At 32.7% G+C, this 22,527-nt stretch overlaps 2 protein-coding genes across 3 annotated transcripts; one reads left to right on the top strand and one right to left on the bottom strand.

The window, feature by feature from the left end:
- Nucleotides 1-4,018: 4,018 nt before the first annotated feature.
- Nucleotides 4,019-11,598, bottom strand: LOC134681110 (peroxisomal membrane protein 2-like). The gene is made up of 5 exons (XM_063540539.1): nucleotides 11,403-11,598; nucleotides 9,445-9,552; nucleotides 7,698-7,869; nucleotides 6,772-6,891; nucleotides 4,019-6,098 (listed from the first exon to the last, which is right to left on the bottom strand). The coding sequence occupies exons 1-5, from the start codon at nucleotides 11,507-11,509 to the stop codon at nucleotides 6,018-6,020; spliced, it is 588 nt and encodes a 195-aa protein (XP_063396609.1). The 5' UTR covers nucleotides 11,510-11,598; the 3' UTR covers nucleotides 4,019-6,017.
- On the top strand, nucleotides 11,569-21,981 carry LOC134681109 (integral membrane protein DGCR2/IDD-like). Of its 2 annotated transcripts, XM_063540537.1 has the most exons (4): nucleotides 11,569-11,820; nucleotides 14,938-15,195; nucleotides 18,075-18,209; nucleotides 19,242-21,981. In XM_063540537.1, exons 1-4 carry the CDS (start codon nucleotides 11,775-11,777, stop codon nucleotides 20,114-20,116), a joined length of 1,314 nt encoding a protein of 437 aa, XP_063396607.1. In that variant the 5' UTR covers nucleotides 11,569-11,774; the 3' UTR covers nucleotides 20,117-21,981. The 2 variants fall into 2 exon arrangements, with proteins under 2 accessions (XP_063396607.1, XP_063396608.1); XM_063540538.1 differs by lacking the exons at nucleotides 11,569-11,820; nucleotides 14,938-15,195 and adding an exon at nucleotides 16,256-16,313.
- The last annotated feature ends 546 nt before the right edge of the window (nucleotides 21,982-22,527 follow it).

Raw genomic sequence — 22,527 nt, 5'->3', positions numbered from 1 at the left:
TTAACTAAGTTTGTTGTCTTTAATTTTTCATCCATACATAAAATTTTGTGAAAGTGTTAGTTATTGTCCCAAAATTGGAAAAATCCCCCTTTTTGTTTAGCATAAAAATTCATAACACGGAAATGTAAAATCTGAAATTTATAAAAATTGAAAGGGAGCTTACATCAATAGATATAAACAATTCACCAAAGTTTCATGGACATTGGTGAAAGCCTTTTTGAGTTATTGTCCGAAGTGTTAAAAATCACCCTTTTTTATGAATAAAGCCCCATAAATCCAAAACTTAAAAATTTAAATTTATAAAAATTGAAAGGGAGCTTACATCAATAGATATAAACAATTCACCAAAGTTTCATGGACATTGGTGAAAGCCTTTTTGAGTTATTGTCCGAAGTGTTAAAAATCACCCTTTTTTTATTAATAAAGCCCCATAAATCCAAAACTTAAAATCTGAAATTTATAAAAATTGAAAGGGAGCTTACATCAATAGATATAAACAATTCACCAAAGTTTCATGGACATTGGTGAAAGCCTTTTTGAGTTATTGTACGAAGTGTTAAAAATCACCCTTTTTTTATGAATAAAGCCCCATAAATCCAAAACTTAAAATCTGAAATTTATAAAAATTGAAAGGGAGCTTACATCAATAGATATAAAAAATTCACCAAAGTTTCATGGACATTGGTGAAAGCCTTTTTGAGTTATTGTCCGAAGTGTTGAAAATCCCCCCTTTTTTATGAATAAAGCCCCATAAATCCAAAACTTAAAATCTGAAATTAAAAAAAAACGAAAGGGAGCTTCCGTCGATAGATATAAACAATTCACTTAAGTTTCATGGAAATTGGTGTAGGTGTTTTTGAGTTTTTGTCCGAAGTGTGGACGACGGACCGACAGATGGACTGACAACGGTATACCATAATACGTCCCGTCCCGGGCGTATAAAAATAAGATGGAAAAGTCAACCCTAACGATCCTTTACATAAGTCTAGAGGGGGTGGGGTTGGGAGGGGGTGTACTTCAATACTTAATTTATAGGGGGTGCCGCTGTTTTGTCACCTTACCCAGTTTTACATTTTAAAAATATATACCTTTTCATAAATTGCGTAGGAAAAAAGTTATATCATATATATCTGATAGTTTTCTCAACTTTTCACTTATTCAAGCTTAAAAAGGTGTAAAAAGAAGTGCCCCCTTGAACCCCAACCCCTTCCGGAAACATAACTACTGTCATGGAAATACACTGACTTTTGAAAACACCCTTTAATGCATGTGCATGTCTGTATCTATTTATTTAAGATAATCAATATTAAGATTTCTAAGCGCTAAATGTGTCTTGTCTTTATATTATTCTTCTTGTCGCTGATAAGTGAGACCCCACCCAGCATCAGATGCTCAAGCCTCAATCAGTATATATCAGCAATACCTGGTGTTTTTTTTTTTTTGTTGGTGTTTCAATATTGCTTTCCCCCTTAATATTTACCTTGGAGTTTGTTTCTTTTTACAATTTACATCTTAAATTGCCTTTCTGTTTCAATATATTTAAAATTAAATCTTGTAAATAGAAAACAAATCACGGTTGCCATGGGCACAGATATGTTGCTAGGGAGAAACAACAGTGAATTGGCAAAAATGTGCAATTAATTATGTAATATTTAAATAGTGTACAAGTGTAAAGGTCACTACATGCTAAACAGGTTCAATTTCAAAAATAGATATATTGAAGCTGTATAATAATCATATTTGATGAGTTTAACTCCGCCATTTTAGTGGTTGCTAGGCAACAGAAAAAACGAGCTAGACCCAAAATTCGATAATTTTCAGAAGGTCTATGGTATAGACTTACAACATAACAAATAAAATGGAATTTGGGGGTGGGGCCAAAAATGGCCCTTATAGCCCCTAGTCCTTTGAGGCCAAAATCTGTCCTTACCGGACCTACTCCTTTGGTTTCAGGGTTTATATAAGTCAGTTTAATATACCTTGCGATGTGATTTCAGATTCATCATTCAACAACTTCCTGTTTAAAACACCTGAATCATTTTACACATGATAGCGATAGCCAAGTTGAAAACTTTCTTTTCATATTTCTCTGGAACTACAATACAAGGAATTCTGAAATTAGGTTTCAGGGTATATTTGAGTTAGCCAAACTGTGTAATACATTTTCAGATTCACAACTCAACAACTTCCTGTTTATCGTAATATACTTGGGTATCATCAGTGAGCAGTAGCTTGTTGTTTCATTTGTTAAAAATATATTTAGAAGGTGTTTGAAATTTTTTTTTGTAAGTTATAGTCCACACTTGGGACTGTATACACTTTGGACTATTTGTAAACAAAGAATATCAAAGGAGGATAACTGTGTCCCTGGACCAAATGATGATACAGTGAAACCTGATTAAACCCAACCCTGAATAAACCGGAAACCTCTCTAATCCAAACTTGTTCTGAAGACCAACCATATCACATTTAATGCCTTGTGAACCTGATGAAACCAAATACTTCCCAAAACCAAACAAAATCTCAAGTCCCGAAAGGGTTCTGTTTAGTCAGGTTTTACTGTAATACCCTTGTAGACCAAGTCTACCAGGAGTGGAATATATACCTAGTGCCAGAAATACAAATAAAAATGTAACACTTAATAAATTTCATGCGTTTAACGGCCTTTCTGGAATAACCACAAACCTAAACAAATGTGTTGAACAGTTAAAGTTGAAGGGAACTATAAGTATAAAAGGAGGTGAAAAATAATAATTGCTGGGACAATAATTCAAGATTCTAAAAAAAATTATACTAGAATTAGTTGTTGATTTCACAAATATTGAAACACATGTATATTTTGTGCAATGTCAATTTTATCATGAAATTTGACTGATCACCATGGCAACAAACAATTACTACATTTGTATATTTTGCAAAATGTCTTGATTTTCCATCTTTTTATTTCACTTTTGAAGTATAAGTATGTGCTCACCCAAGAGATAACTTTATGTAATAAATTGCTTCGCTGTGTGCAGCCTATTACGACCACAGAGGTTGAACCCTGAACAGCTGGGGCAAATTTGGACACAATATTCAAGCTTGATTTCTGTCTGAATTTGGATTGTGATCAAATTTTTGACATAGTATAGGTTTCTGACACAAAATAAATATCAAGATCTTACAAATCTATTGCGCAATACTGTGCATTTGAAGATTCTTTTTGGAAATTTAAAAATTTTGAAGAAAAAAATTTGAACCCCTTAAAAAAATTGGAAACACCCCCCAAATTTTTTGAATCCCCCCTTTGAACAATTACCCCTATACTCAATCCCAGCCTTTCCTTTGTAGTATTGAACCTTGTAGTCCAATTTCAGAAAGATCCATACTTCTAAACACAAATTATTGTCTGGAAACTAGAAAAAAAGCTTCATTTTGGCCCTTTTTGGCCCCCAATTCCTGCATGAATTTGAAAATTACCCCCAAACTCAATCCATGCCTTCCCATAATGATATGGAACTTTGTGATACAATGTCAGAGTGAACCATACACTTACACACAAGTGATTGGCCTGAAACTACAAAAATGCTTGTTTTTGGCCCCTTTTTGCCCTTAATTCCAAAACTGTTGGCACTGTAACACCCAAAATGAATGTAAACCTTCCACTTGTGGTATTACATATTGTGGTATATTTTCAGAGCAATTGAAATACTTATACACAAGTAATTATCCTGAAAGTAGAAAAATGCCTGTTTTGGGCCCCTAATTTCTAAACCATTGGAACCATCCTCCTCAAAATCAATCACAACCTTCCCTTTGTGGTATTGAACCATCTTATTAAATGTCATAGAGATCCATTCAATTAAACTAAAGTTATTGTACGGAAACTAAATGTGTCTTCTGACAAAGCAGACAACAACAATGATGTAGACAACTCTATCATACCATTATAAGATCCCAAAAATTTTCTTGCGATCATAAAAGGCTATATACACTTCATAACAAATAATGACAATTAAAAAACTTACAATAAAAAAAGTCATAAAATAGTATTTATTTTAAAATCATATCAAAATCAACAATAACAAAGGCAACATATAAATATGTTTACATTCTAATGCATTCCACAAACAATGTGGTCACAATAATCATATGACATACATAGTTATATGTTGATATAATTAAATTATTAATCATCATTCTGATTACATAAAGTTTTCTTGGAGCATCTCAAAGTTTTAAATTCTGTGAAAATAAATAAAATACTTATTGAAGAATATGCATGTTAAAAATCCATTTTTCGAACTCACAAATAAAATGTCTGTCTGTTGCAGTACTGTGTATGGCTTACATGTGAAAAATACGAAAAAAATCTGTCACATTTGAGATGCCCCCTTAGCTAAGGGAAATAACTCTTTAAAATATTTGTACATGTTTTTTTCAGTCATTCTCATATTTTTTTTCTAAACTAGATAAATTTAATTCTGTTTCACATAGATGCTTAAAAAATAATGATAATATGGGCAATAACCAAACAGCTAAATGATGTAAAGAGTAATCTTCCTTAAGGATATTACTTAAGTTACTTGACATACATACTAAATCTTACATACATATTAATTTTAGAAATACTCAACATTCTTTCAACAGATTCATCAGCTTACAGTAACATGATAAATTTGAAATATAAAGTCTTCAAAGTCTTCATAACTAACAAATAAACTATCAGTAACTATAACTGTTTGCTCATATGAATTCTACTAACAAAAAATAAAGGATGTGTAAAGCTGCAATAGAGAATTAAAAATTCTCTTTTGGTAAATAAATAAATTATTTAGAAACAGAGGTAACAAAAACAAAATTGTAGTATAAAAAATAACCCTATATAATCTGACTCACTTTTACAATCAGCTTTGAAAAAGAAAAAGAAAATAATATATATAAAAATCATTTATAAATAATGTTTGAGTAAAATTATTTTCCTACTAGGTCTGTTTTGTATCTGAGAATGTTATTAACATGGCAGATACAAAATGGCCGTATTAGGGAAATAATTTCCAACAAGAGATATTGTTTATAGGTAAATTAATTTTGTCAATTCTGAATGAAATTACACTAACATTTAAAAAATCTGTTTTATAAAAAGTTTTAAAATGTCACATTAAGTAATTTACAGAGAGTAATCCTTAAACTTTGTGGCAGGCGGAGGATGGGGTTATGTTTTTTTTCATTCTGAAATTTTTTGGTTTCTATTGTAAAAGAAAGCGCCAATTTTATTAGAACTCAACGTTAATTCACTAACAAAAACTCTCTAACAGACAATCAGAATTATTTACCCTTCTACCTGATCAAGATAATGTTTTCTTCAAAGATGTGAATCAGATTAATATTTTAAACATTTTTGGGTAAAATTAATTCCCAAATCTATTTTAAGAGTTTCCTTATATCTAAAATATTGTAAAAATCTTTGGTCTAAAAAATTCACTAGATATAAAGCACCACCTCATGATTTGACCTTTTTAGGGGGTTCAGGTGGTCAATACTACCTGATTGGATATTTGGACATATTAAGTGGCTAAGGTGGTCAGTTAGTCAACTACATTTCTCATCGTTCCATAAGATTGGTACTGTGAACTAGTTTATTTATGCAAAGTTTAAATTTCAGTTCTGCTAGGATTTAAGATTAACATGAGTTTTATCACTAATACTGATATTTTTCAAATAGCTTCAGGATCATTTTTATGAAATGACCATTATGGGATAAATTGTGCAATGAAATTACAGTAACATTCCAAAGTTGTTCTGTTGAAAAAGTTTTAAACATCACATAAAGTACCGTATAGAGTGAACAACTAGTTAACTTTGAGTGGGATTTCCCCATTTATCTCATTCGGAAAACAATGAGAGAAAATCAGTCGTTAAAATTTCAAACTTTAAGTTCTTATGTTTAAATTAACATTATACAAATTTCTTTAAGTTCTAATTGTCATATTGTTTTTCTGTTTACGCTGTAACCAAGGCAACTGTTGTCTTTTTTTTCACTGTGCTAACTGTCTTCTCTTTACTGCAACAATGACGGACCAAACCAAAGCTACTGCATTACCAAATAATACACGGTACTGAAAAATAAAATATACAGAATATATGAAATACCTCATGGTACTGAAAAATATTAAATGGAAGACATCAAATATGTGTTACCAAATAAAACATGGCAACGAAAAACAATTTAAAAAATATACTAAACTTGCATAACAAAATAATACACAGTACTGAACAAAATGTAAAGAAAAATCACACCTGCCTTAATATCAAATAAAACTTGGTCTTGAAAAATATTTACCGAAAATAAATTAAACCTGATTTACTAAACAATTCACTCTATGGGAAAAACTACTGAATACATGGTACTAAATAAAACTATTAGCTCCAATGTCCCTAAATAACTTACAAAAAAATTTCCATACATTCTTTAAAAATCAAGATAAAAAAATCCATTCACAATTTCACCAAGCCTCAAGAAAATTGTTTTACATTATCATTTCAGGACTTTTAAAGCTGACTATGTGGTATTGGCTTTGCTCATTGTTGAAGGCTGCATGGTGACCTATAATTGTCAATTTCTGTGTCATTTGGTCTGTTGTGGAGAGTTGTCTCATTGGCAATTATACCACATCTTCTTTTTATATCAGTTTAGCAGTCATTGAAATACACTACGACTAATCAGATACCCAAAATGTATGTGCATAAACCAAAATGAGGAAGACATATTTTTAACATTGAATTATTTACCTTCAGAGGTACATAGTTTACATTTATAAACTGGAACACGGTCCAAATCTGCCAGTTCATCTTAAGTATTGGCCAGAAAGTTTCTTTGATCTTTGCAATAGCTGCCTCATGCCCTGAACCCTGTATAAATAAAGCATGATACAAATAAATAATAAAATATTTACTGCTTCATGGCCTAAACTCTGTATAAATAAAGCAGAATATAAATATTATTGAGCAATAACTGCAATTTCTTGTAATATAAATAATCTTTATTTTTTTTTCAATGCTACATGTTTGTATTGTTTTATATCTATTGTTTTGTCATTATAAAATGCCTGTTTAGGAATATATTTATTTACTTTTTGTTTTTGTGATCACAACTTGTACATCACCTGCACTTGATGATACAGCATCAGTGCAGTGATATTTTTTCGTTGCTGATTAACGAAAGAAGAATAAAAGTAGAAGGAATAGAAACAATGTCATTACCAGTGCTATATATATTTCTCTAATTCTTCGACAATTTATCCCTTTCTGCACCCATTGTATAAAAAATATAAAATCAACGTGTGGTTTGTTTGATCTCAGTACTTCATTGGTTAAAATCTGATTGTGACGACAAATTTTCTTGCTTTCCTCTGAATTTCCTATTGTGACAGCATGAAAAAAGGTGACCATGCCTGATGACGTCACATAGAAAGAACACATCTTTTTGCAGTTCATTCGAAAAGAAGAAACAGATTCCACCACCAAATCTCGTGTAATACGTTATTTATCCACTCTCGACAGTTAAACTATCAATTTTAAAGTCCTCGCCGAGGCGGCTCTGACTTTAAATTTGAAAATTTAACTGTCTCCAGTGGATAAATATCGTATTTCACTCGATGCAGTGGTAGAATCTATCTATATAGCTTTTAGAGTGCCTTTATTATATATATTATTACCTCTAGCATTGTAACTGCATATAAAAAGAGGAGTATAAATGGAGGTGCAAATATAAATCTGTCAAATACAACTCTCTTGATTCCATCCAATGTGGCGGATTCTTTCTTCTTTGGTATCAACTTGTCCATCCATATGTAGAAATAATGTATCAATGGTCCACTAACTACAAAACTACAATAAAGTGTAAAACTAATGTATCAAATTGGTCCACTTACTACACAACTACAATACAATGTTACGTAAAAATAGTGTATCAATGGTCCACCTAAAACAAAACTACAATACTATGTTAGGTAGAAATAATCTATCAATGGTCCACTTACAACAATAATACTATGAAGTGTAGAAAATATGTATAAATCAGTACGAGTGGCAGGTGATTCATCATTGGTCCTATAATAAATCCACAATAAACTGTAAAACATCTATGCCACAACATATGTTTGTTTGATAGAACAATTTTGTTTTAGATCAATAACTTAAATAAGTCAAGGTATATCTATGTTATTACATATAATTTAAATTTTGATGTAAAAGGTCTTCTGATTTGCTAAACATTTTTTGCCAATCAGCTCATAGACATAGTGATGTCATAGATGATTTTTCATTTCCTATTGTTATTTATCCATTTTTAGATGGTGAAGTTCCCTTGTCAGCATATTTTGGTGTTTATATATCTCAACTTGTATGATTCGCTTGTATACATGTATGTAACAACATATTAGATTTTAGCAAGACAAATTTATGTATTACTGAAAAATTATCACACCAGGGTTTTTTCACAAACAAGTCAAAACATTAACTAAACTTTATCATCAGTACAAGGACATCAGTTTTATTGAGGACTGGAGCTGGCATGTAAGTAACTGCTAGTGCCGGTTATTCTTGTATGATTTATAATTTAATTTCTTTTTATATATTTCAGAGTTTAGTTTGACGTCCATTATCACTGAACTAGTACAATGCAGTATAAATTTTTGTTTGAGAGCCAGCTGTAGCACGCTTCCGTGTGAGATATTTTCTAGCTGCCTTGATCATGTTGAAGACCAATTGGTGGCCTTCTGCTGTATCTGCTCTTTGGTCCAGTTGTTGTCTCTTTGGTACATTCCCCATTTCCATTCACAATTTTATTTCATCAATGTTTTTTTCATGACTTTCTCCATAAAATGGAATTTACAATTAAATTTATACAAGGAATAATTAATTTTTTTCCCGTGGTTTCGAAATTATCTTAAAAATGCGGTGCTCAATGTTAAGTGACTGGCTACACAGGTTATTCAGTGAGCACAACATTTCTGATGTTATTTCTTCATAGACAGAAAAAAATATTTCAGTCATTCCTTTTAAATTTAGTACTGACCTAAAGGAGGCATAAGCAGCCACACTTTGCCAGGCTATTTTCCCACCATTTTGTTTATTGAGACAATTGTACTCACCTAAAGGAGGCATAAGCAGCCACACTTGGCCAGGCTATCATGTTCCACCATTTTGTTGGTTAGGGACAATAGTACTCACCTAAAGGAGGCATAAGCAGCCACACTTGGCCAGGCTATTGTTCCATCATTTTGATGGTTAGGGACAATAGTACTCACCTAAAGGAGGCATAAGCAGCCACACTTGGCCAGGCTATTGTTCCACCATTTTGATGGTTAGGGACAATAGTACTCACCTAAAGGAGGCATAAGCAGCCACACTTGGCCAGGCTATTGTTCCACCATTTTGATGGTTAGGGACAATAGTACTCACCTAAAGGAGGCATAAGCAGCCACACTTCGCCAGGCTATTTTCCCACCATTTTGTTGGTTAGGGACAATCAACTGCGATATGATGTTACCAATGGCCGACACTGAAGAACTGAAAAAATAAAATTAGCTCTTCTTGTTTCTTTTTTATATGTTGGTAACAATATGTCATGTAGAGGCATTACTAGCTTATCATACATCAGTACAGTATGGGTTTTGCTCATTGCTGAAGGCAATATGGTACACATCATGTATATGCATACATGTATGATGACTTATAGTTTGTAATAATTATGTACATCAGTTAGTCTATAACATGACCAGTAGATGTTTGTCTCATTCGCAATCATACCATATCTTGTTATTTACATATATAAGCTGAAAACACCATCAAAGTTAGACTGGGGTTTTGGAAATTTTGAATCAGTAGCGACTCTTCAGTTATTTTCATGGGATACAAACATTTGAAAAAAATGTCTGTATTTGATTGTGATTCTGATGACATGCATTGTGTCTTTGATACATGCTTTCTTTATAAGTCATGCTGGTCATTTTAGTTTTTATGTTGTACTGTTGCTCCAATATGTCCCAGGATAGGGTTAGCATCACTGTTGAACTCTACCACATTCGGATTTCAATACATTGTATCTGCCTATCCTTAGTCAGGAGCATGTAATTCAGTGGTTGTTGTCTGTTGCTGTACATTTTATATCACATTTGTTTTCTTTTCATTTTTATCATGTTTATTGAGTTGTATATATATACATTTAACATTTGTCATTTCCGGTCTTTATATAATTTGCTGACATATATATGTAGTATGGTGAAATGAAGCACTATTTAAGAATTGAATGCTTCTTTTTGTAAATTTATTGGGGTGTTTCATATGTTCTTGTATGAATATAAATTCTGAATAACAGATAGACGGCCACACGAAAAAAATAAATGTATATAAAACTATACTGAAAGAATTAATTTTCGATCAAAAATTCAGAAAATGACAGATATATCACGTATCATGATAACACTGTTAAAACTGTAAACTTGTGTTGTTTGTAATATAAAATCAAGTTCTTTGTGTACATATTTCATTTTATTACTTCAAAAAAAAAAATTTTGGTGTTGAAATATCAGGGGAGGCAGTTGCCTCCCCTGCCTCATAGGTAGTAACAGGCCTATTAAAGCAAGTTAAATCCACAATCCTGATTTTTAAACACTCAACAATATTACCAAATTTAGCTGTACTTATAAATACCGATTATCAGTAATCATACATAATTTTAAAACATTTAATAACAGTTCATCATCAAATTATCAAAAAAAAATCTACATAATTCCTCAGCATGCTCAGATTTTATTCAAGTATTAAAATAGAATTATTTGGTATATACACAATCTAATAATTCAACTAAAATTCAAATAAAAAAAAAGGCATGAGCGTGTAGGGTGTGAATGGAATTCCGGAGCGAACCTGTGACTGTGAGGTGCAAACATGAAGGGTGCGAAAGTGCATTTGGCGTGAAAGACTCTCATACATGTGTCATATATTTACATGATATATACCTGATTGTGGGGTCTAAGAGGGATTTTTTGTAAGCGTCACACGTGAAAGCAAATTATTGTGTCGTGAAAACAGGAAATGAGGTCTTGCAGGACCCGGAAAAACACAAAAAAAATGAGAATTGCTTACTGTATAGTGTAAGCGGGATACGGGAATCTGACAAAACAGTAAGCGGGATTGGGGATCGGAACCCCCCCCCCCCCCCCCCCCCCAATGAGAACCCCCTGATCATTGTTGGGGCCCTACATAATTTTTTTAAATCCAAATAAAACCTCATCCGTATTTAAACTCAACACAAGTCACATGGTAATGAATGTTTTCCAAGCAATAATTATCAAATATAAGACTAAATGTTATGCCCATACATAAAGTGAATTAGTGGGCGTTTCTTCGTCATTTACCTTGTGATGGCTTTTGTAAGTACTGGTCTTGACTGCAACAATCCAAGGTAAGCCTTGAGAGCCTTTTCAAAGGCATTTTCGTTAGACTTATCCTTGCTCAAACTCATTTTTCAAAGTTGACAATGTGGGACGTTTGTGTTTTGAACTTTCAACTGGGCGCAGACATCTTGGGTCTCGCGTTTTATCGTGCACCTGCGAGACTACAATTTTTCATCATGGAAGATCGAAATTGATCACTATTGTTAAGAAAACTGTTTTTATCCCTTTATATATTATGTTTTAATGGTTTCAGATGTTCTATGTGTATAAAATGTAAAAGACTTAGTGAGACTGATGTATCATCCGGTTTTGTAAAGCAGATTTTAACAGACAATGAATATCATCAGCTATGCAGTTTTGTTTTGGTTGTCACTTTTGGGTAAATATGTCATCCAACGTCTACTTAAACTTATGTAATCTTTATCTATGCACCTTCTTGTTATTCATCTTATATGATATGGTCGGATCTCCTGTAGTTGTTGATCCCAATACTGTTTATACAAATTATCTATCAGTATCGTCAATTTTTTTATAACAGCAACTGAGCAATACTGGTACCTGGGTCTCATTGGGGTCTAAGCGTGACATGGGATTGCAGATTTTTTCATAAGCGTGATACGTGAAAGTCAAATTATTGTGCTTTCACAGCAAATAAGGTCTAGCTGGACACAGGAAATTACAAAAAAATGTAAATTGCTTACGTACATGTACATAGATGCCAACCATTACGATTTTTGCGTAGTTTTTCCGATTTTGCTTTAAAAACTACGCTATTACGGTCAAAGTTGAATAGTTACGGATTTCCAATCATCACCGTTCAATTTTGTAAAACGCAGATTTTCATCATTACTTTTCCGTCCTGGTCCGGTATTTAGAAACTTCAATGTAATGCTTCCGGTTTCTAGGGAGTTATCAACCTATTGTTGAGAAACTAACTGACTTCCAAAGAGGTAAACGTGCATTCATGAAGTAGCTTTCCCCCTTTCTCTACTTCTCCTTGACAAAACCAAAATGTATGAGTCGAGAACATCTGAACAATTAATTAATGGAATACATACTACAGACAACATGTTAAACAACAAATTTTAGTGCACATCACCTTGCAACCACTTGTCAGTAGTTTTTATTGGTAAATGCACGTTTATGAATGATTACTGAAAACTTTTCAAAAAAACGTAAAATTTTATAGTTTGTTACTGATCATGCTGATTGTGACAAAAGGGGGTTGGCATCTATGCATATATACATGTACATAGTCATGATAGTGTTTACAAGCTGTATATGGGAATCTGACTAAACACTAAGTTAGATCCGGGATCAGACCCCCGCCCAATTAGAGCCCCTGGTACATTATTGATTTATTGTACATCCATGTATATATAATATAGTTGTAATGTTGACTTAACTCTAAGGTGTATAACATGTATAATGAATAGTGGTATAATCCAGATTGTCATGCTTCAACCCTAATCCAATTGGGGATCGTAAAACAAGTCAAAATCCCTAATTTTTATAAATAAACCTGAAAAATTATTGGTTACCGATTTATTGTTTTTTCTGATAGATTTCTACAAATTTTAATTTTAATCAACAACTTGCTTTCCAAAGTAGCCGCCCGGGGCCGGTAGATAGTGTATTTTCGCTGTTTACGGTGGCTTCAAGTGCTGGCTACTTCACTGTCAAAAATTTAAATTCCAGAAGAAAAAAAATATCTTTTCAGTCATAATGCATCATTACTTTTCAAAGATAACAAGAGAGACGTTCCGGTGGTCATTGAACGATAACAATAGAGAAGTTCCAATGGTCATTAATTAACTCATTGGTTTTGGCTTTTAGAACGGTTAGACAATCAGATAGGATGATAATTTTATGTTATGGAATAATATCAGTCCAATTAAAGAAAGTGTAGTAAATCATGTTGTTCAGAATCTGGAAACCAGTTTCTTTCATTTTTCTTTTGAAGTTGATTTTCAAAGACTATGTGGTGTAAGAGAATCAGGTCAAAAACGAAAGTAAAATATTGTCGACTCAACCAAAAATAAATAACATTTCCAAATGATTTATGTATCCGACTTATTGAACAGTTTACAAAAATAGAGAAAATCAGAGGATATATTGATTTTCTGTCCTTGATCTAAATACGCATAACAGTCTTTGGAGAAAAAGGGGGGTCATTTGTTAATAAAAATAATGCAGGTAGTTATGCAAAATAAATTGATCAAGATTTCTAACAAATCGGATTATTATTTAAATAAAACTTCTTTAAAAGCAAATTTTTTTAAGCACAAAGTTAGGAAAATAATAAAAAACATTACATAAAAAAAAGTTTTTCTATCCAGTTAGGTTGATTTAAAATCAACGCTATTTTTAATCCACTTCTACTGTGTACAAGCCTCTGCAGCTAAGAGCACCTCAGAACTCAAAGTAAAATGACTCAAATTTTATCCATTTCCTCATAATACTGATTAATGAACTTAAAATCTGTCTTCATCCTTTGAACTTAATGAACTTAAGGACATTACAGTTTAGGTCTTTTGAGTCATCATGGTCATGGTGCAAATATAAGAAGGTCTAGGGAGAGGGGAGGAGTTTCACTTTGCATTCTTTATTTATAGGCCATTTTTCTCACTGTTCTCTATTCTTTACTTATTTTGCTACTTAATAAGTACCATGCAAATAAAAGAAATCAATCATCCGTATATATTAAAAGATGTGAGATTATAAAACAGAGCACTGAGGATTGCAACGCCTTAATTGTAACCCTTAAAATCTGGTTGCACACTAAATCCCTATTAAAGAGAGATTTTCAAAAGTTGGCAGGTTGCTTATTACAAGTTTTAAAAGGAATATAAACCTGAGACTTAAATGCAAAGTTGAATATTCCAAAACAACATATTAGACGTTATGTAAATTAGCAATTTCTAACCACAATTCACACATAAAAAAATGCAGATATATACATGTATATATAGATGCATTGTTTTTAACTCCTGCAATTTTTAAAGTATTTGTACCTTCAACATGTTTAAAGAAAATGACTAGGTCCAATTTTGCTGTGATTTGTTACCAGTGAACTATGATAATTGAGATAGACAATATCAATCAAACTTTTTCTTTTGACTTTTTGTGTGTTTTTATGCCTTTGCTGTAGCTGACAGAGCAATAAGTTTTACCATTTTCCGTCTGTTACAACGTATACATGTCCAAAAATTGGTTCCTGTTCTCTAATTTTTCCCTCAACCAAATATGAAACTTGTACACAATACTTATTACTGCTAGACACAGATTAACTTTGAACTTGGTTTGTGTCATTTATACCTTTCAAGAGTTATGCTCCTTTATCAAAATTGAAAACAATTCTGGTTTTTTTTTCATTCTTAAACTCAAAGTTTGCCTCAGGCAAATGTTATACATATGATACATATATGACAAACCTAAATGTATTTTATCACATGACTATCACATGACTAGAAAGCTTCTTTTGTTTTCTTTTTAGTGAGATCAGATGGTCAGCTGACATGTAAAGATTATGAAGGAAAAGCCATCGAACATGGAGAAGAATTCATGCCTGACCCTAATGATCGATGTAAGACCTGCACCTGTAATCAGGGGTTTCCTACCATGTGTAGACTGGTGTCCTGTTCACCTCCATCCTGTCCTAACTGGTACCAGGATAAAACAGAATGCTGTAAATTTACCTGTCTAGAGACAACTCCAACAGACTTACCTGCTGACAATAGTACAGACAATACAGGTAGGTTATATTCTAGCTGATGAAGTCAGACTTACCTGCTGACAATAGTACAGACAGCAAAGGTAGGTAATATTCTAGCTGATGAAGTCGGACTTACCTGCTGACAATAGTACAGACAGCAAAGGTAGGTAATATTCTAGCTGATGAAGTCGGACTTATCTGCTGACATCAGTACAGACAGCACAGGTAGGTAATATTCTAGCTGATGAAGTCGGACTTACCTGCTGACAATAGTACAGACAACACAGGTAGGTAATATTCTAGCTGATGAAGTCATACTTACCTGCTGACAACAGTACAGACAACACAGGTAGGTAATATTCTAGCTGATGAAGTCATACTTACCTGCTGACAACAGTACAGACAATTCAGGTAGGTAATATTCTAGCTGATGAAGTCAGATTTACCTGCTGACATCAGTACAGACAACACAGGTAGGTAATATTCTAGCTGATGAAGTCATACTTACCTGCTGACAACAGTACAGACAATTCAGGTAGGTAATATTCTAGCTGATGAAGTCAGACTTACCTGCTGACAACAGTACAGACAACACAGGTAGGTTATATTCTAGCTGATGAAGTCAGACTTACCTGCTGACAACAGTACAGACAACACAGGTAGGTTATATTCTAGCTGATGAAGTCAGATTTACCTGCTGACAACAGTACAGACAACACAGGTAGGTAATATTCTAGCTGATGAAGTCAGACTTACCTGCTGACAACACAGTACAGACAACACAGGTAGGTAATATTCTAGCTGATGAAGTCATACTTACCTGCTGACAACAGTACAGACAACACAGGTAGGTTATATTCTAGCTGATGAAGTCATACTTACCTGCTGACAACAGTACAGACAATTCAGGTAGGTAATATTCTAGCTGATGAAGTCAGACTTACCTGCTGACATCAGTACAGACAACACAGGTAGGTAATATTCTAGCTGATGAAGTCAGACTTACCTGCTGACAAAAGTACAGACAGCACAGGTAGGTGATATTCTAGCTGATGAAGTCAGACTTACCAGCTGACAAAAGTACAGACAACACAGGTAGGTAATATTCTAGCTGATGAAGTCAGACTTACCTGCTGACAATAGTACAGACAACACAGGTAGGTAATCAGAGCTCCAGATAAGCTGCGTATTTGCGTGATCACGCAATACAAATAATAGAAAACCCAATGCAATTGCTCATTGCAGGGTTCAACAACCCAATTTATTGAAAGGAAAACCCAATTATATTCCAAAACCATGAGTTTTCAACCCTTTTGTTGACTACCGTTTGCGTTATTTACCCTTATCTGTTTTCACTTGTTGCGTAAATCTATTTTTATTATATTTATAATTGGAAATGTCCTTTCATTCTAAAAATATATCCCTGAATATCAAGTAGCTGAAATGGGTCCCTGTTGGAATTTTCCCTTGCTCAATGGGTACACGTGTATTTGAAATCATTTCGATCTTCTCGGCTTTTATCCAATTAGCGTGTGTCATGTTGTCATATTTTTTTCGAATTGCTCTAGATTTATCATGACATACGTTGAATTAAAATGAAATTGAAATTGAATAGAAGCATGTTTTCAGCTTCTTTTGAATAGCTGAGGGAAAGATATGATGATAACAACACTCATCCAGTGTTTTAAGGAAGCGTCCGTCGAGCGCATGGGCGTGTTTGCGTACTGTAACGGGAACATTGCTAATAAACATGGGACTAAGTCAAAAACTGAATCAGTTGCCGTTAGAAAATATGAAAGGCCAAATCAATTATGAAATGATATGAAATTGGAAACCAAAAATTCTAACCAGGGATAACTTAACCCAGATTTATGTAAATTGAATTAAACAAAAACATTCAAGTATTATTAGAGTTTATGTACTCTTTTTTTCATTTTACGGTTAATGAGTGAATACGCACACAGTCTATAGGCACTCCTCTCAGAATTTTTAAATAAAGGTAAATAAGAGAAAAAAAGATTTGAGACGAGTGCCTGGAAATACACATATCTGTTATTTACAGTTTACATAAGTTGTGAGAAAATACAAAACTGACAGAAGGTTTTAAACGGGACACAAATTAAACCTCGTCAGTGAATTAAGAAAATAAAACAGCTATAGCAATTATTATTCAAAGATAGAAACAAATTTAAATGGAAAAACATCCGGGGTTGATATTGCCTAAATATTCAATAGTGTGTTGATGAAAAAACCCAATACATTAAGGGGCTTGGTGGTGAAAAACCCAATTTGATATTAACTTGAGGGGTGAATTGGAATTGATAATGCAATTAAAAATCTTTATCACCCAATTACATAAGAAAATGATGGGTAAAAACCCCAATTTGTGAATTCTTATCTGGAGCTCTGCAGGTAATATTCTAGCTGATGAAGTCGGTATAAAAAACAATTAAAAATGGAGATGTACTTTTTCTTTCAATCAGCAATTTTGTTTCAATAATAAGTTGTTTGGTTCAGAATATGAAATAAAATGAAAATGTTAGTAAACCTATTTTTACGTGTACAAAACATTGTGATCATGGAGATAGTCCTTCAGTTGTTTTTATACCTTGCATTTCATTGATCATGTTGTTAAATTGTTGCTGATGAATGCCAACACTTGACATTGCTGCACTGTTTCAGGGCCTCATTGCCTTATGTTTTCAAGTATCAATTCCTGTTTATGATATAGAAAAATATTCATGATATTAGGAAATACTTAGATCAAAGAGAAAATGAACACATTGCCAATAAACTTATATGTTGATTTTTTGTTAAAGTAATATCAGCAGGTAGCCTTAGGCATGTTAGGACATAAGGATTGAGTTTAATAGCCAGTATATACTTTTATAAGTTAAATTTTTGTTATTCAATTTTAGTTACATCAGCTGATAGTTTGACTACACTAGGATTAAGACTTGTAGCCAGTACAGTGACATCGTTCCTGGTTTTAGCATTATTACTTTTTGCTGTACATCAGTTGAGGAGGAAGAGATTGATATTAGCCATGAGAAGTAAGAACATACATTAAAACCAGATATAAAGTAGTCTGAGACAGCAATTTAATAAAACATCAATTAGCCCCAAAATACACAGTTTCAAACATGTCTGACATTTTTACAAAAAGTCTCAAATTTGAACTGACCTAAGAATATAGTCCGTCACTTATTTCAATGTATTTCATAGTGAGTATTCAGCCCTTGCCTTATTATTTTTGAAAAGTAAAAACATTCATTTATGCTCTTCTTGTGATCGATAGCAAAAGCTAGCAGATGGTTTCTAAATAAATAAAACAACTTCAAACAAAACAAAATTATGTTTAATTGGAAGATACAAAATAAAGGTAACCTAATAAAAATATTGAACTCAAAACAGAAAGTCCATAACTATAACGAAATGGTCAACCCAATGGATAACTACTGGATAAATATTCCTGACTTGGTACAGGCATTTCCTTATGTAGAAAATAGTGAATTAAACCTGGTTTCATAGATAGCTAAACCTCTGACAGTGAGTCTCACTTGCATGTTGGTTATAAAAGTTATATGTGTTTGGTTTCCTGAATTAGTGGACATTTGATTAAAATATGATATGTGGTACATGTATCATGCCAATCAGACAACTATCCTTCAAATACTCAATAATGTAAACAACTACAGGTCAACATACAGACCTATACAAAGAGCAGTTTAACAAACAAAAATCAATACAAAGAGAAAAATCCATATGGTCCAGTGCTCGCCACAGTATTTTCAAATAGCAAAATGGGGTTTGAAAATGCACCATTATCCTTAAATTATAGCTTCTTATTTATCATATGTTTAAAGCACATTCTAACTATAACATGTATAATGTAAAATTCTGATAGCACCATGGTACCATAACAAGGCCCTTGGGTGAACACTGCCATGCCATATTAGAGGTCTTAGAAACACATGTACTGAACAATGAAAGTCTTCATTTTCTTGACATACCGTAATTGAATAAATATTTTCAGACAATGTACAAATTTTGTGATATTTGATAACTTTCTGTTTTTGTTTCAGGATATAGTGATAACAGAAGGAGACATGATACAGATATGTATACACCAGATTATTTTGGCATGGCATGTCCACCATATGAAGAACCCCCACCACCATATTCCCCTCCGAAACCACCTGACGACACACATCCAGATGATGCCCCACCCCCTTATGAGAGCGTAGATTCTAATCACAATGTCAGCTCTCGGGTTTTTCCAGAGCCGTCTGTTATTTGTGCTACTAGTCCTCGAGATGAAAGGAATCAAAATAGCTCAGAACGCTCTGTGTTCCACACTGCCAGTCCAGTAAGGAACAACAGTTGTAATAGGTCAAGTGATGTAAATAGGCAATCATCAACCAGAACTCTGCTATCAAACTGTCAATCATCACCTGACACATTACCTGCATGGAATAGTTTCACACATCCAAGGGGAGGTAACCTTCCTTCCAATAATAGGCATTTAGAAAGGTGCATATCTGATAACTCAGACATTGAATCTGACCGAGCATCTACAGACTTTGGTCTGACCTCAGATTCTGAAGCTCATTATAGTAGGTGTGGTCCACGGGAAAACATAGACTTACGTCATGTACGCTTGTCTAAATTGCTAAGTCCTAATGGATCTGTTGCAAAAGAAAATGGTGCTTATTCAGATCTTCCTGGTCGTGGCACCCTTTCTGGCAATCTTGAGAGTGATGCACAGTATCCAGACCACAACTTAAGTCATGCACATTGTAACACTTTACCTTCTGTTCATAATGATGTTTCCATGAAAGGGATTTCAGGATCTGGTGATAAGGTAATAAACAATAAAGAAACTGAGAGTCCATCGTGGAGTCAATCATTAGCCGATAGTAATGAGGAACCAGAAGGACAACACTGTAGTGTTGTATGAATTTATGTTCATTTTATGACTAAGACATATTTTAAAAACATGGTTTTTATATTGATGAGTCAACAATTGTATTTACATGTGATGAGAATAATTGTGATAAAAGTAGTAAGGCATTGTAAGTTTTTACATGGATAGTTGCAATTTACCCTTTTCAAATATTTTACTGGGTTAATAAAATCACTTTTGTTAGATTGCTTGGTCACCAAAATCCCTTTATTAGGTTATTTGGTCAACAAAACCACGTGTTCTAGTATGTCAATGAAATGTGGTAATTAGTTGCATTAGCATATATTGGTTCATCTCTTTTTAAGGAAAATATTTGGTCCTAAGTTAAGATTCATTAACTTAAACTGTACAACAGATTACATATTAACACTAGTGATGGGGTTATTTAAAAGGGAACTACTTTTTACTACCAAAAAGACATATCTCTCTATCAAGAGTTCATTTGTAAATGTAGCAGAATTTGATGAGACTGTTATTAAAGTGAGGGGTAAGCGCTATAGAACCAGGTTTAACCCACCATTTTCTACATTTGAAAATGCCTGTACCAAGTCAGGAATATGACAGTTCTTGTCCATTCGTTTTTGATGCGTTTTGTTTTTTTGATTTTGCCATGTGACTATGGACTTTCCAAATTGATTTTCCTCTGAGTTCAGTATTTTTGTGATTTTACTTTTTATTTCGAAGATATTCTGGTTTAGGTAATATAAAAGTAGATTCCCCACAATTATTTCTGTTTTTTAATCATTTACACTAAACATTTTATTTTGTTTTACAGTATTAGTTTTTCTCATTTTTAAAGGTTATATGATGGGTAACATATTATTATTTAATCTTTGTATTTGGGTTGATAGTAGCTTCACAACTCCTCAGTTTTATATCAGATGATAATATTCCACTGTGATAGAATTATGTGAATTAATTTGTAAATATGATGACAATGTGTTGTAACAAAGATTTTACCTTGTATGTGTGCCATAATAAACAGTATGAGGGTTTTACCGAACAAATGTCACTTCACTTTATAAAGCATGAGTTATCAATTTTATTTGTTTCTTCAGTTGTTGTATTATGTGTTCTTTATTTTGTCATTAAATGTAGATTTTTGTTTTAGCTTGTAGATTTATAAATCAATAGAGTATTAATTTTCATTTGACACTTACATCTGTGTGTGATGAAAGAAATTATAAATTAAATGAATTAAAATGAAATAGTACATGTATTTGAAAAGTGGCCGTATTGATTATTGATGTTTGCAACTCTTCAAATACAATACTGTTTTTCCTATCCTATTTGTAAATATTTAATAAATGAAATGTTAAATAATCTGAAAACCTGAACACTCTTGTTGATTACACTTCAATGGTCAAAATGATGGTAGAAATCATCCAATCGGAAATGGTATTACATGTCACATGGCATAAGTATTCTCATTATGTTATGATATATACATTTTTGTATGTTAAAATTTAAATTTGATGAATTGAATGAATTCTAATTGTTAATATAAGTTGAAAAATAAGGTAAGGATTGGTACGAAATAAAGTCCAACCAAGGTTTATATACATGTTTATCCAGAATTGCATGTTGTATTCAGAAAGATTCTGTTTCTATGAAGAAAACCAATTTTGTTTGTTAAATTTATTTCATGGTTTATAATTAATTTAGATCCTTTGTACAACCAATAAAACTTCACAATAGAAAAAAGATAAAAGGCTTATTACTTCATAGTTTTCAAGCATGTTATTATTTTTCCATTTTTGTTTATAAACAGACAGGTTGGAGGGGTCAGGATATCTGTTTGTAATCTCTTCTCTGTTTTATTTGTATTGTAATATTAATCAATAGATTTTATAATCATCTTTATTGTTTTGAGTTCTTTATTTTGACATTCCTTTATGACAACCATAAATGAAAGAAGTTGTATGGTACTGGTCAATGAGACAGCAACCTAGCATTATAATAAGACAGAGTACAAACAAAGGATGATATCAACATTTATCATGTTCCAAATGACCCAAATCACTATGGTTTTTGTCGAGCCTTCGACTTTAGTCGAAAAAGCGAGACATAGCGATCCTACATTCCGTCGGTGTCGGCGGCGTCAACAAATATTCACTCTGTGGTTAAAGTTTTTGAAATTTTAATAACTTTCTTGAAATATCCTGGATGTCTACCAAACTTGGACAGAAGCTTGTTTATGTTCATAAGATAGTATCCAGGAGTAAATTTTGTAAAAATAAAATTCCATTTTTCCCGTATTTTAATTATAAATGGACTTAGTTTTTATGCCAGGAACCATAACATTCACTCTGTGGTTAAAGTTTTTAAAATTTTTATAACTTTCTTAAACTATCCTGGAATTGTATGAAACTTAGCCAGAAGCTTGTTTATGATCATAAGATAGT

The sequence above is a fragment of the Mytilus trossulus genome, chromosome 8 (genome assembly GCF_036588685.1).
Source record: "Mytilus trossulus isolate FHL-02 chromosome 8, PNRI_Mtr1.1.1.hap1, whole genome shotgun sequence".
In the NCBI taxonomy this organism is placed as follows: domain Eukaryota; kingdom Metazoa; phylum Mollusca; class Bivalvia; order Mytilida; family Mytilidae; genus Mytilus; species Mytilus trossulus.
This window is presented reverse-complemented; position numbering and strand designations above follow the sequence as displayed.